General features: G+C 25.1%; 1 protein-coding gene across 3 annotated transcripts in view; it reads left to right on the forward strand.

Moving 5' to 3' along the window:
- Positions 1-12,972, forward strand: part of LOC111681083 (innexin shaking-B) — a 58,038-nt gene extending 45,066 nt beyond the window's left edge. For all 3 annotated transcript variants that reach the window (XM_046946558.1, XM_046946557.1, XM_023442814.2), the window contains 5 exons: positions 4,281-4,435; positions 4,577-4,641; positions 7,773-7,939; positions 8,015-8,193; positions 8,675-12,972. In XM_046946558.1, coding sequence (XP_046802514.1) covers positions 4,281-4,435; positions 4,577-4,641; positions 7,773-7,939; positions 8,015-8,193; positions 8,675-8,867 — 759 coding nt within the window. In that variant the 3' untranslated portion in view covers positions 8,868-12,972. The remainder of the gene's footprint in view (positions 1-4,280; positions 4,436-4,576; positions 4,642-7,772; positions 7,940-8,014; positions 8,194-8,674) is intronic.
- Positions 12,973-17,338: the final 4,366 nt, after the last annotated feature.

Here is a 17,338-nt window from a genome sequence, read left to right on the forward strand (position 1 = left end):
AATTATTGCCAAAAATTTAAAATATATATTTTTTTTCTAATTCTCACTCGTATGTTTTAATACAGTTTAAAACAAAATACAAAAGTGCAAAATGCAATTTGTAAAATGTGTTTGTTTGAAATGTTAAACAAACATTGAATTGAAGTAACGATTTTTTTTGCAAAAATTTCCTAGAAAAAAATAAACTAACGTGATCGACGTAATGAAAATAAAATATTTTCTTTAAATTCACGCACAATTTCAGAAAGATATTTCAGCGCCAAATCTATTGATCATTGCACGGTTGGCGTGTGCGTGCAGAATGATGCATTTTTAATGGCATACAGATGTTGTGTTTAATGATAATGCTGACGATATGTTGATGTTGTTTCATTGTTTTCAAAGGCATCATTTAAAATTTTGCCTAGTGTTTGTTCAGATTGTTGGCCACCCTTTTAAGGGAAATGCAACAAATCTGTGAGGTGCAATAATTTTTTTCGGAGTGGGCCAGATTTATTTGAAAATGTTAAAAATGTCGAAACTGATCCATATATATTTCAAGATTCTTCGTTATAGTTTTTGCATTAGGTCCTATGGTTTTTTAGAAGTGATACAGCCCAATTTGGGTTAAATTTATTAAATTTTTCTTAATGCATACTTTTATTAAAAATGGCTTTTAATCACTTCAGACTACCTATTATAAAAGACTTGCTTCTTAATTTCTTAATAAATTTCATCAAAGGTTCGTTCTTTGTTTTATATAGTTTACAATACAAACGAACATTGAGTTTTTTTAATGGCAACATGGACAGATCCCTACCTTGGTACCACAATTTTATCGGAAGAGTTTGTCACTTAAATATGACCCTCTTAGATTTTTTACGAACACAGACTGAATCTCGTACAATACAATAGTTGTCCTATCAAAACGGTATCCCTACAATACTTGACTATTTGCGCACATTGAATTATCAAATTATCAAACAAAATACAATTTGGAGAATACAATTATAATTCAAATCAAGTAAGATTATACAGTCGGGCATCGCGAACTTTGTTGGTAGAATATATGTTTATATGGTTATGAACATTCATGTAAATTTTTAATGGCGACTAAAGTCATGACTGTAGAGAGTTTTAACGTGAGCACCTGCCTTGACGGCCTTATCTCACGGTGGTCTTTTTTATTCACTGGGTAGACTTGAGAACGGTCTACCATCGCACCTTTGTTCTTCAATGAAGAACTTATTTATCATAGGTAGACGGGTGGGTGAGGCCCGCCGTACCTTACATTCATCCCGTACCAATTACAATTAATACCACCTCATTTCCAACGCTTAGTCCCACAGCCACTCCTCTGTGGGGTATCTGTTGTTTTCGGCAACAGCACCGAACTTATCCCGAAATCAATATTTCTGTGCTCATATCTTCTTTTTCTTTTTTTTTTTTTCATAAAAAAATTAAAAAAGTTAACACTTTTATCAATTTTCTTATATTAGTAAATTGAATTTTCGTTTTATATATTTCATATCATAAGAAAATAATTCTAATAGATGTCTCACTCTAATTATAAAGCCAAAACCCCAATATAAATCTAGATTTCAACTTTTATGTCTACATACTATTTGAATTTATTCTGAGTCATATTTATAATAAAAAATAAACAAATTTCAAATCTCCAGTGCCCAAAATAAACTGACAATATTACAGCAAACAAAATAATATTTCATATTTTCCTAAATCTGCATGTTATACGTCAACTAAAATTTTATTTCAAAAAAACACAGAACATCATTTTAATATTTTTTTTCGAAATAAACAAGCAACACAAAAACAAGAATCATTACTTTTTAAAATATGAACATATTGCTGTCATAAATCAGATGAACTCTTAACCCTAGACATATATTTTTTTAAGAAGTATTAAGCAAAATGTTCTTTATTTTCTATTTAATTAGTAGCCAATGCCAAAAGTATTAACCGCATTAGATAAAATATTAAAAATTAGGATATTATTCATACTTGCGTATGAGGGTATTTAAGACAAAACGATAAAAAAAACATTGACCAATTAAAATAGAATTTAATTTTTAAATACCCCGATTCTCATGCCTGGTAATAAATAAATAATTTTATAGTATACTTTTAATAACTCAGAAAAAATTATATATTTTTTTTTTTTAAAATTATATAGAATAATGGTAATAAAATTAAAAATACATATAATAATATGAATTTAATAAACTTAGGGTAAAAAAAATCATTTAAATTTATGATCTTATGTTTTTCTTGAAATTAAGAAACACAAAATTTTGTTTTCCAACTAATCCTTAAAATTTATTTCAATAGTAAAAAAATATACTAAAAAATGTTTTTTGGTTTAGTTTCTGTTTTTTAGTGAGTTGATCTTAAATTTATGACACTAGTTATAATTAATTTGTCACTTATGTGAACTAGAAGAGTTGAAAAAATTTATCACCTTCAGGGTAGTATTTTATCACTTAATAAAAGTAGTTTCTCTTAGTTTTGCTAAGAGACCTTGTATTGAAGAGATTTTACGTATTCATTCTCCTTAACATATTTGTACTCTTGTTATGTAAAAAATGTTTAAATTTCTATTATCAATATCAAAGTTTAATGCCAGACGTTCTCAGGGTTTATGACACCTAAGGGATTTAATCAAAACTATATAATGGAGGTAAAATCTAAGGCATAAATCACTACATTTAACATAATAAATTTTTGTTAATTTATAGTCTGTTTTTATAGTGACTGTAAAAAATTTTATATTTCTTGAAAATTAGAAAGATAGATAAAAGAGTTAAACTGTTCCTATATTTCTTAAAAAAAGGATATCCGAAAAGTTATAATTATATACATCAGTTTAAGGACGTGGATTTTATTCCTACTAAATATTTTATAAAATTTGAAATTAATAGTACTCAACGGGAAAGTTTACTGTGGTAAGCTAGTTTGTATATTTTTTTAGACTATGACCCGTTTCATTTACATAAAAGTGTATTCCTTACAAATGGATCATCCTCTTAAAGTCGAAAAATTTTTGAGCATATTTTACGGAGATCAATATTTTTTTCATCGCTGTTGGGGAACTGAGGATCTTTTTAAAATAATTGTTTTTTTATTTTTTCGTGTTTAGTTCATTTAAACGCATAGTTTTAGAGGTATTCCTCCTGAAAAGTGGTTCATGGGACACCCTAATGTATAGTTTAATTTGTTTTTAACTTAATTCAAAATGTTTAAGAAATTCGTTGACAAAAAATATTTTCTAAAAATTTAAGTAGAGCGATTTGAATCTCTATTATAGATATTTCTGCGGAATTTCATCTTGGTATTAATGTTTTTAAATAAATATTGACCTTTATGTTATTTTAGGTTTGACTTTAAACAAGTTTTTGCTGATTTTTTTAGAGAGCGAAAAACCATTTTTATAAGATAGGGTTTTATGATGCAAAAAAAAATAGAGAACCGTTTTCAATAGACCTTGAATCAAAAGAAGAATATGCAGCTAATTTCATCAAATTTGTGATTTTCAGCGTGCCCACATGGACACACAGATGGACGGACATAGCTGAATAAATTCAGAAAATGATTCGGATTTTATTTAGATCATGGGTATAGAGTAGGGTGTTACAAGCATCAGCTTAAATGCATAATACCCTCCCCACTATAGTGGTATTATTTTAGTACTTATTTGTTATTTTAGTACAAATCTTAAATTTAGTACAAAATACTGGATTAAGTGAAAAGTTTAACATGTAGTTTTAATTTAAATATATAACGACATTTTAATTATTGTACAAGATTAAAAATTAGAGTAAATTACAATCTTAGTACAAAATAAAACTTTAGTACAAGTGATAGGAAAAAAATTTTGTTTAGCATTTGAATTTTATAAAATTTATTGTTAAATTCAGAACTTTGTACAAAATTTTAAATAAACTGAAAAAGTTGCACATTACTCGAATTAAGTACAAAGTAAAGATTTGGTAAACAATTTAAAATATAGAACAAAAATTCAAAATTTAGTGCAAAATTATAAATTTGTATAAACTTAAAGTTTTAGTACATTTGTAAAAGCATATTTTGGTTTAATCACAAGTGATCGAAGATAGGCCTTATTGGTTTGGACCGGTTCATGTTGTAACTCTTTCAATGAAGTTAAAAATTAAAATGTTTGCTCCTTATCAACAAGTAACTGAATTAAATATAACCAATAAATTTCATTTATTTCTGCGTCATTTTATTTTAACATCCTTTTTTCTATTTTCTCATCTTTACAGGCAATTTTATTTTATACACCAAGATGGCTGTGGAAGTCTTGGGAAGGTGGCAAAATTCATGCACTTATCATGGACTTAGATATAGGAATCTGTTCCGAAGCCGAGAAAAAACAAAAAAAGAAATTACTTTTAGATTATTTATGGGAAAACCTAAGGTGTGTATCTATATATCTCCTGACAGGCCAACTCATCAACATTTTGAGGAAAACTCTTAAAAATGTCATTTCCGTTTATTGTGAATTTATATTTCATCCACATCATATTTATTTTATTTTTTTTTTTTTCTTCATTCCCAGATATCACAACTGGTGGGCGTACAGATACTATGTGTGCGAGTTATTAGCACTCGTAAATGTGATAGGTGAGTAATAAGTTTTTTCACCGAAAAAATTATATGAAATTCTTGAGAATATTCAAATACGAAAGAAAAGTAATTATTTAGATATTTATCATTTTGAATAAAATGAAAACAAGAACAAAATTTTAAAGAAAATAAAATAAAGACAATGAAATAAAGTAGAGAGAAAAGGACGGAATATCAGACAGACAGACAAACAGTCAGTTAGATATTATAGACATAATAAGGAATATATAGCAAATAAATTGACAAATGTTTTTCAAATAAATAAATAAATACAATACTGTTTAAAAGTAATTTATGTTCGCGTAAAATTTGTAATCGTATTTGTATATGAACTCCTATACACTCCTATACACTGATCGTTTGTTTTGCATGTCTGGGTTTGTTTATGCATGTTTTTTTTGATATAAAGAGGCATTTTTGTAGACTTTTGTTATTTAAAATACAAAAACAAAATCTTTAATAACGAAACAATTTTAATTTTTTTTCTTTGTTATTTGTTTGATTAACAAAATAAACAAATCACAATGAAATTTAATGTAAAATTTTCATAAACTGACCACTGAACTGTATACGAAATAAGCCAATGTGTAAATAAACATATTTAACCGTAGAGCATTTATGGATATTTCGTACTTTATTTGTGTAATTTTTGCCAGTAATTTAATTTGGAGGTTTTGCTTCAATTCAAAGTATTTTTGTATGGAGCACGCTTTTTGTGTGCACTCTTTATCAAAATGAGTGGGTAAATTAAGTTTATCATTGTGTTAGTAATAGGTAAATCTCGATATAGTGGTCGTAGATCAATAAAAAGTTATTAATAACTTATAAGTCCTAAATAAATTCTATGTTGATATAGCTTTTTCACCTTACCTAACCTAAAGTCCGTTTGACCGCATTGAAAGCAGTTTTAAAATTTTTCATTGCAATTTTTAATAAATGTAAACAAAATAAAAACTTACATTAATTAAAGGTGAATCTGAAACGAAATAAAAAGTTAGAAAGCCATTAACGATTATAATAATAAAAATGTTCTTTGAAAAAAATTAATTAGATGTACGTTCTAAGGACTTGTTATTATACCCTATATTACTATAGTGGTGAGGGTATTATGCGTTTGCGCTGATGTTTGTAACGCACAAAAATATTGGTCCTACATCCACCTTAAAGTATACCAATCACTTTCTGATAATCCGCATTTTTATCATACTGAATGGTGTAGGGTAGGCCATGTCCGACTATACATTCATACTTGTTTTTAAAATTTTCTTATAATAAATATTTAAAACAAAAAAAACAAAGCTTTTGAATGAAGCTTTATATAGGAATTAGGTGCAATATGGACCGATTTCGACTGATCAAGGATTCCAAAAAACTAACTAAATTCATTTTTAATTAACATAACTATAATATTTAATGACTTTTTCGGGAGTTCTGTTGCATGGCGGTGCACAAGGTTTACATGGCAGTAAGCCAGATGGACGAACGAACATGGCTTAATAAACGAATTTAACACTTTAAGGTGGATATAGAAGGAATATTTTTGTGTGTTACAAACATCAGAAAAACTCAATATACCCCATAAACTAATAGTTAATAGAAAATTAAAAATTAATTAAAATTGTGAAGCAAAATAACAACAAGGATTTAGTACAAGCTAGTTAGTTCATAATTGTAAATTAAGAAAGTTTCATAAAAAATTAGTACAAACATTGAAAAGTTTTAAATTTAGTATAAAATTTGTTTTAGCACAACATTGGAAATTAAGTACAAAGTAAAAACATTTGTAAAAATTTAAAATTTAGTATAAAGTTGAAAACTAAGTACGAAATAAAGAATTTAGTAAAAAATTCAAATTCTAATATAAAATGGATAATTTAATATTTATTACATTTTATTAAGAAAATTAAATCCAAAATTTTAATTGAATTTCATTAAATAACCATAAATTCAATAAAAAACTTTTAAAATTAAATATTGCAAAAAAATTAGGAATTTATTCATTTATTTAAGATCTTTAAGGAGACTTACTTGTAGGCCAATAACAATTGACTTAAAAAAATTATGTTTCCAAATTATAATTAAAAAATTTAATTTAAAATTAAAAAATCGCTATTTTGCAGAAATAGTATTTTAAAAAGAGAGTATAATTACAGAATTACAACTATTTATAAGATATATATCAAACTAAGTTAAGTCTATAACATTTTTTGCACTTTTGCAAATTATTTTTCTTATATTTTACAACTTAATGCACTATTTTTTTAAATATAGAAAAAAATTTTTATTCATTTTTCGATATATTTAATAATTTCTTATAATTGCACTCTCTCCTTTTAAAACTTGAGAAAACTCTCAAGTATATATATTAGCACAACCAGAACAACAACATCATAAAAATGCATTAAATTTGCCATTTTTTTAATTGATTTATCGCTTCATAAGGACACTACACCAATATGCAAATGAAATATGCACAGATAAGAAAATATGCAATATAATTGTATTTTAAATAATTTTTTTTATTTAAATAACAATCGGAAATTATTAAAATTTGGAAACTTAACTGGACTTTGAACTGAATATGGTTTTATTAAAATTAACTACAACAACAAACTACTGAATTCAAAGATTTCCTCTAAAATTTTATTGGAAATAAAATAAATACATTTTAAGTAAATTAATTTGGAAAATTGAATTAATGAATTTAAATGTGTGATTGTGTGTTTTAACACATTTTCGCACATCATCATTTTTAATTTCATTAATTGTTTATTTATTGTAAATTATGTGAAAAACTGTGGGATTCTAATGATCTACTGATAATTTCTATTGTGTTTCTTTATAATTTTTTTTTCTTTTTTCATGTTTCATATGATCTTACAAATATTTTATGGGCAATTAATATAATTATTGATGAACATGTGTTAATATTTTAAAGATCATGTGGGTTTTTGAAAAAAGTATGGAACAAAACAAAGAAAAAACTTAATTTGTTTAATAAAAATAGAAAGGTCAAGAGGACAACACTCACTATAGACGTAAAAGACGAAATTTATCTAAACAAATTTTAAATAAATTTTACAAAATTTATGATTATTTTTTTGTTTATTTTCTAATTTGATTTTAAGGTCAAATGTTTCTTATGAATCGATTTTTCGATGGCGAATTTATGACATTTGGCTTAGAAGTGATAAAGTATATGGAAGACGATCAGGAGGATCGAATGGACCCCATGATTTATATATTCCCTAGAATGACCAAATGTACATTTTTTAAATATGGTTCTAGTGGGGAGGTAAGTTTGACGAAATTAATAGTTTGTCATTGATTTTAATCATTTGTTTTTTTATTATTTTGTTTCTTTTTAAAGGTGGAAAAACATGATGCCATATGCATATTGCCATTAAATGTTGTTAATGAAAAAATCTATATTTTCCTTTGGTTTTGGTTCATACTATTAACACTATTAACATTATTAACACTGATATACAGGGTGGTTATTATATTTTCACCACGTATGAGGGTGTACTTATTTCGTATGCGATTTAGGTAAGTTTAGAATTTTAATTATCTTCGGACTTGGAGGATACCAATTACTTATGATTATGTTTAAATTACAATTTCATTTACTTTTAATTGTAATTAAAGTATAAACAATTATAATTAATTGTATTTGTTAACAATCCACTACAATAATTTGTAATCAATCAATTACACTTCTTTTGATTGTAATTAGTAAAAAAAGTAATTAAATTATTAAATTTTATTATTAACTTCTATCTTCATTTACATTGTAATTGGTGTTTTTTAATTAGATGTAATTGTATTTATTTTTTGGAATTAAAATTAGTTTAAATATAACAATAGTAATTGCAAAATATACATTACAATTACATATAATTATTAATTGCGACTTGCAATGATTACTAAATAAAAAATTACCTCCCAAGAATGATTTCTCATATGATACAAAATTGTAAAACTAATACTTTTATAATTTCGGATTTTAATTGCGAATTTCTATTTACAGGTTAGTGCGTCGAGACGCTATAGAAATAATTGTTCGTCGTTCAAAGATGGGCGATTGGTTTTTATTGTATTTATTAGGCGAAAACATAGATACGGTTATATTTCGAGATGTTGTACAGGACTTAGCCAATCGTTTAGGACATAACCAACACCACAGGGTGCCTGGACTAAAGGGCGAAATACAAGATGCATGATATTGGGAGTATTAGAAACCATACAAAATGCAAAACGTTGTCTCCATCTAAAAAAAACAGTAAAACTTCAATGAAACTACCAAAAAAACAAATAAAAAATCCAAAAAATACAAAAAAAAATAAAAAATTAAAAAAACAAAATGCTGCCAAGTTTGCTTTTTATTAGCAATTTATATAAACACCAACATCACCAACAACCAACAATAAAAAACACAAAACTCGATCATCAAAACAATATGGAAAACAAAGTCCTTAATAAAAATAAACAATGGATTAACAGGAATATAAACAATAACTACAGGACTACAACTAAAATTATTGCAGACGCACAATTACAAAAAATATCATCTCGTCATCATTAAAAATCAGCATCACCGACCAACAAGCATTTCCATCATCATTTAACCCCACAGAAGTCGAACAACACCTTTAGCCCACAAAACAGGAAGAAGAGAAAGAAGTTTTTTTTGTTTTTTTAAGTCTTTAAGCTAAGGATTGATAATAAGACAATTGTCTTAAATTTTTTTAGGACAATTTGTAAAATAATATAACACAAAACAACCAACAAACAAATAGTTATAAGATCAATCAGAAGAAAATTATAAACATCATCATCATACCATCATGACTACTAGTTTCAAAAGTTTAGACCTCCAAGAGTAAAAGCAGGTTTAGAATAAAAACGTATAATTGGATTAATTCATCATATGACATCATTCAAGCATTTTTTAAGAACACTGGCTCTTGCTGCTTTGTGTAGTTTAACACTTTATAATCATGATAGAACCTTAAGCTTAAATGAAAAAAAAATCTTAAAAAAATCAAAAAAGAAAATTTGGAGACAACAACCGGTGTATAATTGCATTTTTGTATTGGCCAAAAACGCAAAAGCCCCCAAAATCCACAAAAATGACAACACAATAAGTAATAACAAATGAAGAAACAACAACAAAGTGTTCATTTATTTAACTAAATTTAGACAAACAAAATCCTTTTTTATATAAAACTACTTAAAAAAATCTCTCAAAAAAATCTATAAAAACACAATTCATATACTAATCAGGCCGCCAACTAAATAAAGAACACTCAGTTATCATGTTTTAACTAAAGAACATCAAAATTAAACGCCCTCGTCTAAAACAAACAAACACCCTTTAAGATAAACGAGAATATATCAACAACCAACAACAAAAACATTTAAACAACATCCTTTAAATTTAAATTTTATAATTAAAACAAAAGAAAACATATTCAAACCTAAGAAAACCAAAAAACAAACAAAATAGCGCGCATCATCTAATAACCATTCAAACAAAAAAAGAGAAAGAAAAAATGTTATAATAACAAGTAATTTCTTTCTAAATAAAATTAAAACAAAAATCAATATCATATTAAACAAAATTACACCATCTACAAACACACAAAACATACACTCGAGAAAAAAATTAACCATAAAAAAATAGTATTAAACAAAATACCTTTTTTAAACAAAATCCGAGAAAAACGAATTGAAAAAAAAATCATTAGAATCATTACTACTCTATCAATAGTTAAAAAGTACATACAAACATCAAGAAAAAAAAATTTAAGTAAAAAAACAAAACAAAAATACTCCCCCTTTTAAATTAAACAATAAACTCATTAATATTATTATAAAAAAAAATGTACAGAATTTTTTTATTAAAAATTAGTTACAAATTAAAGAAATTATAAAAATAAAAAAAAAACATAAGCAATTATTTGTAGTTATATTACTTTTTCTATTATTAAGAGTATTGTTAAAAGAATTTACAATTCATAAGAAACTTTAGTTTAATCATTAAAAAAAACTCAATAAAAACAAAAACAAAAACAAATAAATATTATATATTTAATATCCGTCCAAAAATGCATACATTTTTAGCGAACTAATGAAAACTACCAACCAACTACCAGCATTCATTCCAATTCAATTTTTAGAGACCAAAATTATAGCAAAGAAAATATAAAGAAACGCAGGAAACCAATTAAACAAAAAATATCCTCAGATTGTCATTTCAGACTTACAAACTTATTATTATGCAAATACATAGGGATTTTTGTTTATATTATTATATTATTGACTATTTTCTAATTTGTTTTTTTTTAGTAAAATATTTTTCTATATTTTGGCTTTTAATCTAAATTATATATATTACGTTTTATAAACATAAAGTGATCTAAAATGTGCAAAGGACAAAGTAGACACGTTTTTTAAACAAATTACATGTTCACTGTTGTTTTAAGTATGACATAGGTGGATGTGACAAATGAATACCTATGACAAGTTTTGTTTGTTTTTTTTACATGTGTGAGCTTTAATAGCTCAGAAATTAACTTTGCAAGAGAGTAATAGAGCTCCTTATAGAATCCTTTGGTTATTTCTTCTTTAAATGTGTAGTTGAACAGACCTCTGACTGGTTTTGTCTCTTTTTTATATATGTACATATATGAAAGCTTTAAAATATGTATGTGAGTGCTAGAGAGCAAAATAGATCATAAATGAGCCAATCGCCCATTTTTGTTCTTAAGCACGTGTTAATGCATGACAAGAATCTCATTAGAGCGATATTTGCCAATTACTTAAAAAACTACCAACTTTTATTCACAAGTTCTAAATCAAATATACCTACAAATGTATCTCGTCTCAAGAAAGAAGTCAAACTTAACTAACTTCGTAGATAGACTCACTCTGTATGAAAAGCGTTTTTCAAAAATGATCAGGCTTTTTTATAATCTTTAGCAAAATCATTTCCTTTTTTTTTGAGATATATTTATTTTATACGGGTAAAAGTTAAAAAAAATCTGATCCCTAAAATTGTCATATTTAAAGGAACTTATACATAACTTCGTAAACACCTTTAAAGAATCTTGTGTTTTCTTTTAACTCTTTCACGTATATGGAACACTACTGACCCCAGATTTTTTAAATTTTATCCTATTTAGGGGTTTATTTAGAATTAACAGCTACAGTAAATGGGCATTTCCAAAGAAAATTTTTAGAATTTGATGTGTGTAATGAAGTTATATCCATAAAAAGTCCAGGGATGGATAAAATTAAACTAAAATTTAAGAAATAATTACAAAAAAACTTTCTTTAGATCGGTTCAGCTCAGTAGCGGTCATTTCTTGACCTATATTTTGGGTATCGTCATAAAACAAAGCATAAAAAATGTCAAATATTCCTTCCTTTAGGATATTTTCGAATTTCAAAAGACGAATTAAAAAAAAATTATATTATTTTAAATATTGACTGAGCAACAAGTTCATTCAAAAAAAAAAAAAAACTTCTAAGTATGTATAAAATATTCTAAACAGGCTTTAGAATACTCTAGAGTATTTGGAATCTTGAATGAAATCGTAATAAAGAAGACTATTCTCAGTATATGCTGCATTCAGAATTACGTTTTTTGGAGTATTAGAGCTAGTAAAAGGGGGAAAACAGAGTTTACTTATATATTTCAGATATTGGATTCAGAATATATTAGTTTCACTATTCTATAGAAATTTTTAGATTTTTGTACCTCAAATTTTATTGACTTTAAGATCTAAAGAGTAAAAATTAAAAAAAGCTTAGAGATCTTAGAGACACTGCAAAAGTTTATATAATTATGCTTAGTAATCTACAATTTTACGTATTCTCTTAGTAAATATGGTACAACAATAACTTTATTAACAAATTTTCAGATTGTGGCTTAAATCATGGAATTAACTACGGCAATAACTATAGATGTTTCTAATAATACTTGCACTTTTTTTATATAACTTATAGCATTTAGTTGACAACAATGAGTTCACTTCTCAAAAGCACATTTTAGATCTACTTATTTAGAACAGGATTTATTATTGAAAAATATTTACAAACTTAAGTTTTATTTGTTAAAATCTAAGGACGATGTTAAAGAGATTTCCATAATTACCAAGAAAAAAAACTTACCACACAAGATCAAAAGGAATAGTAATAAACACTGCCAGGATTTTAGATGAACAAAAGAGCAACCATTAGAACCACATACAATACACTTACACCTCACCATCAAAAAAAAAAAAAAATGTTAGTAAACTACGAGACAGGTAAAGAAATTAAGAAACTACAAAGAAATAACTAAAATACAAATTAAAGAAAAAGTAATATAACAACAAATAAAAGCAAGGTGCTAATAAAAATATAAAACAAAACAAAAAATAATTAATTATAAAAATATTACCGAAAAAATAGTATACTTATTATAAAAAAACAAACCAGAAAATAGTTATATAATCTCAAAATATCATTAAATTAGGTGATCGTTTAATTAAAAGAATTAAAAAAAATACAAAAAATTATATATATATATAAATAATTAATTAATTTAAATTAAAAAATAATTTTTGTTTTTTTATAATTAAAAAATAATATGTATAAAGTATAATTAGATTCGATTATTATTAATTAAAATAAAAAACGAAACATAGATTTGTTCCTGAAACAATATTTTTCACTTAAAAATATCTAATAAATATAATAATTTTTTTTTAATTTTAATTTTTTATTAGAATTTTAAAAACAAACAAAACAAAAATTATTAAACTTAAATTTTAGATACTTAAAGACGCATTAGTTTTAGTAGGTTAGTTATTAATATAAAAGAAAAATAATTCATTTTATGATTTTTTTTAAATAAAAATAAAGGTTTTCGGTTTTTTTTAAATAAAACTTTAAACATTAAACCAGAAACTATAACGCCATTAGAATTTAGTAGAAAATTAAAATTTTTTAAACAAATCCGCTAAAATAAAACGAAAAATAATTATTTAAGAAAGAAATACAGTTTTCATTTTAATTAAAAGGGAAAAACATAAAAAATATTTAAATCTTTAAAATTAATATTAAAAATATGTATTTTCCTTTTTTCCAATAAAACTATGTTTTTTCTTTAACTATTTATTTTTGTAAACTACATTTTACTTTATTAATTAGTATTAAACTTACATATTTTGTCAAAATTTTTTTGATTTGATTTTCTTTTAAATTTTATTTTTAAAGTTCAATATTTTTTTTCTGTTTAGTTAAGTGAAAAGAATTTGATCATTATCTAGTAAAACTTGAGCAATAAATAGTAAACAACGAAATATCATCAATCATTTTAATCAATATTTCTTAAAATTAATAGATTTATATTATAAATATACTTTAAGTTAAATTAAATTATATATAATTTTTATTAAGTTTTCATTTTCGTATAATTTTATTTATTTAGATTTTAGTCAGCGATATAATGTAAATGTTTATATTTTAATTTATTTATATTGTAAATTATGTGTTTTATTTTAATTTTCTTTTATCTGTGTAATTTATTTTTATTTTTTAATAAACGAAACAAACTTGAAATGTTCCAAAAATTGATTTCTGTGTTTTTGTTATTATTTTAATTATAATTTTTATATTTATTATAATTTTTTAGTTATTGAAGTTTTTTTGATACGTTAGATATTTAGATAATATTTAGCGAAATGGCAAGCTTTCAGATTAAAAACATTTTAATAACAATGTCTTCAATTGGTTTTAAAATATATTTTATTTTAAATATTCTGTAATGATTAATAAATATGGGACATATTGACTCAATCATGAAAATTCTTGAGCTTAATCTTAGCAACAAACGGAAATGGGTAGAGTTGCAAAATTAATTTCCACTGGATTTCTCGAACTCGTCTATCGACACGAATAAACCCTTTGTAAATCAAAAACTCACTTTAGTTTTCCCTTTGTAAGCGAGAGTTCAGAAATTCTAATTTAGAAAAAAAAAACTTAAGCGAATAGTTTTATTGCCATTGAACTATCACTCTGATTATCTTTTTGTAATCTATGGAGTGACAATTGACTTTCTCGTACGACACATATTAAAATATTTAATCACCTGGATATTCAGGTGACTTTTAGTAATTCTATGTCTTCAAGTTTTTGAACCAAAGTATGAATTAAGCTAATTGCGGATTCCAGTGAGATTTTCCGAAACACTAACTCTAAGTATACGTATGGATGAGTCACGCGGAACCCCTGTATCCATTCCCTATTTTAACCAACATTTTCTACCTGTGAATTTGGGTTTAAACCACAGCTACCACGTGTACCCCGTGATCTCACCAACAGATGCTACCAGATTATAATGATCCCCGGTTCGACCTTAAATGAAATTCTGAAAAAATTCCTCACTAGTATATAGTCCCGACAGACTATATACTATATTTTTCCCCCAAAGATGAGGTGAGGATCATCAAGGTAACATGCTCCGGGGGATCCAGGCTTTTATTAGCTATTTTCTCGCCCATGGACTAGACTATTTTATACAGGCTAATTGACTTTACTTGTTTATTGACTAATACAGGTACTAGTCTATCAACTAGGTTATGGAATGCAATACAGACTAGTCTATTGAAAAGCCTCGTATTAGTCTATGGATTAGTTTGAGAGTTTATATATGGATAAGTTAAGTGTCTAGTGTCAAGTCCATATAGAAGTCTGTTGATTATCTAGCTCAAAAAGTACTGAATTTTCCATACAACATCTATATAAATCTTAACGGGTCTTACAACATGTTACCTTTCGTTGTCATTACAGAATATTACGCTTTCATGTGTGGTCGCATATTCGGTGATTATTCACTTTAAATTATTTAGATCCCTGAATGGCCTCATTTCGTTAGCTAATAAATTATGAAACTCTTCAAGCCCCAAATATAGGGCGTAATGTCGATGCCATGGATTTTTGAACCACAGTTTCACTTCACTTTCTTAGCATTCCAGACGACATATCTGAGCTTCAACTTATGTGTTTCTCAATTTTGCTGGTGGAATCTACCAAGAGATTTCCTTAACTAATTTTAAAGAATTAAACACATCTGGAAAAAATGTATTTTATATATGGTTTTGGTTTTGTATATGTAAATATAACGCTAAGTATATTCTGAGTTACCAAATGTTAAGGCTGCGTTTAAATCCCTGCACAATGGGAAAACTTAACTATTTTGCAATACACTTTAAGTGTTAATTTCTAATTCTATTTTATAACATATTTTTTATTGCAGTTAATTTTATTTATTATTATTACTTTGTTTTTGTATTTTAATTATAAAATAATTTATTTTTCACATATTTCACTTACAACCGAATTAAACAATAAATTATAATAAAAAGGTCAATTTTAAATAAAACAAAAGAAGAAATTTTAAAAGCAAACATTTCAAAACTATCACTTTATATATGGACATTTTAGTCGAACGTTTTTTAGAAGCCTTATTATATAAAAATCTTATAGTAAAGAAAAAAAATTGTAAATAAATTATTTAAAACTTTAGATTTTCCCTAAAAAAAACTACATAATTTCCACATATAAGAAAAAACAACTACAACAATAAAACAATATGTGTAAAATAAATAATATAAAATAGTTTTACATATAACTGCCAATAATAACAAAATTAAATACAAATTAAACTAAAAAAATAGATAGAAAATTATATTACAAAAAATTAAAATAATAAAACAATTTGCTGAATAATATTTTAATTTAACTAGTCTACAAAGAAAAAATTAGAACAGGAAGTAAATTAAAATTTAAAGGTGGAGAAGAAATTATGGAAGAAACTTTTTCAAACAAAAAAATTAAAGCTTATTTTATTATTAGTTTTTCATTTAAATTTTTTTTTTCATAAATAATCGGTAGAAATTTTTTATTTATTTTTTTATTACAAAAAAAATAATATTTTTAAATAATTTAATATGAGGAGAAAAAAAAAGAAATTTAGAAGACAATAATTAGAAGAAACCAAGAAAAAAATAAAATAAATAATTTAAAATATTATAGAAAAAAACTGAAAAATATTTAAGTTAAATTTTATAAACAAATTATTTTAGGCAGTTTAATTTAACAAATATTTTTACAATATTTTTGGTTTTTAAAGAACAAAAAATTTTAAATAAATGTATAATTTCAAAGCTTCTAGCAGTCTTCCATAATATTATAAAGATTCTTAAGATCTATTTATTTTGGTTTTTATTTTAAAACTATGCACCCGATTTTATTAATGAACTTCCAAATAACTTAAGTAAATTCAGATTATAATTCTAATCCAAATAGAAAGTTATAGTAAAGAAAGAACTGGCTGAAAATATTTGCTAATTTCATTATTTTTGTCAATCAGATAAATTTTAGCAAGTTATAATTCTCAAAACCATTATTTAGTGGAGACTATAAACTTTTGACAAGTATATCAAAGGACTAGTCCATAGTCTTGTCAATATAAAAATTAAAAGATTTATCGATAGAATTGTCAACAGACTAGTCAATCGACTGGGTCTGGATAAAAGTCTAGTCTAAGGCTAGCCAGCAGACCAGTCTATTCAAAATTACATCAGGGACTACTTTATAAAATAATTAATAGATTAGTCCTTAATTAATTCAATAGACAAGC

This window comes from Lucilia cuprina, chromosome 3, assembly GCF_022045245.1.
Source record: "Lucilia cuprina isolate Lc7/37 chromosome 3, ASM2204524v1, whole genome shotgun sequence".
NCBI classification, from domain to species: domain Eukaryota; kingdom Metazoa; phylum Arthropoda; class Insecta; order Diptera; family Calliphoridae; genus Lucilia; species Lucilia cuprina.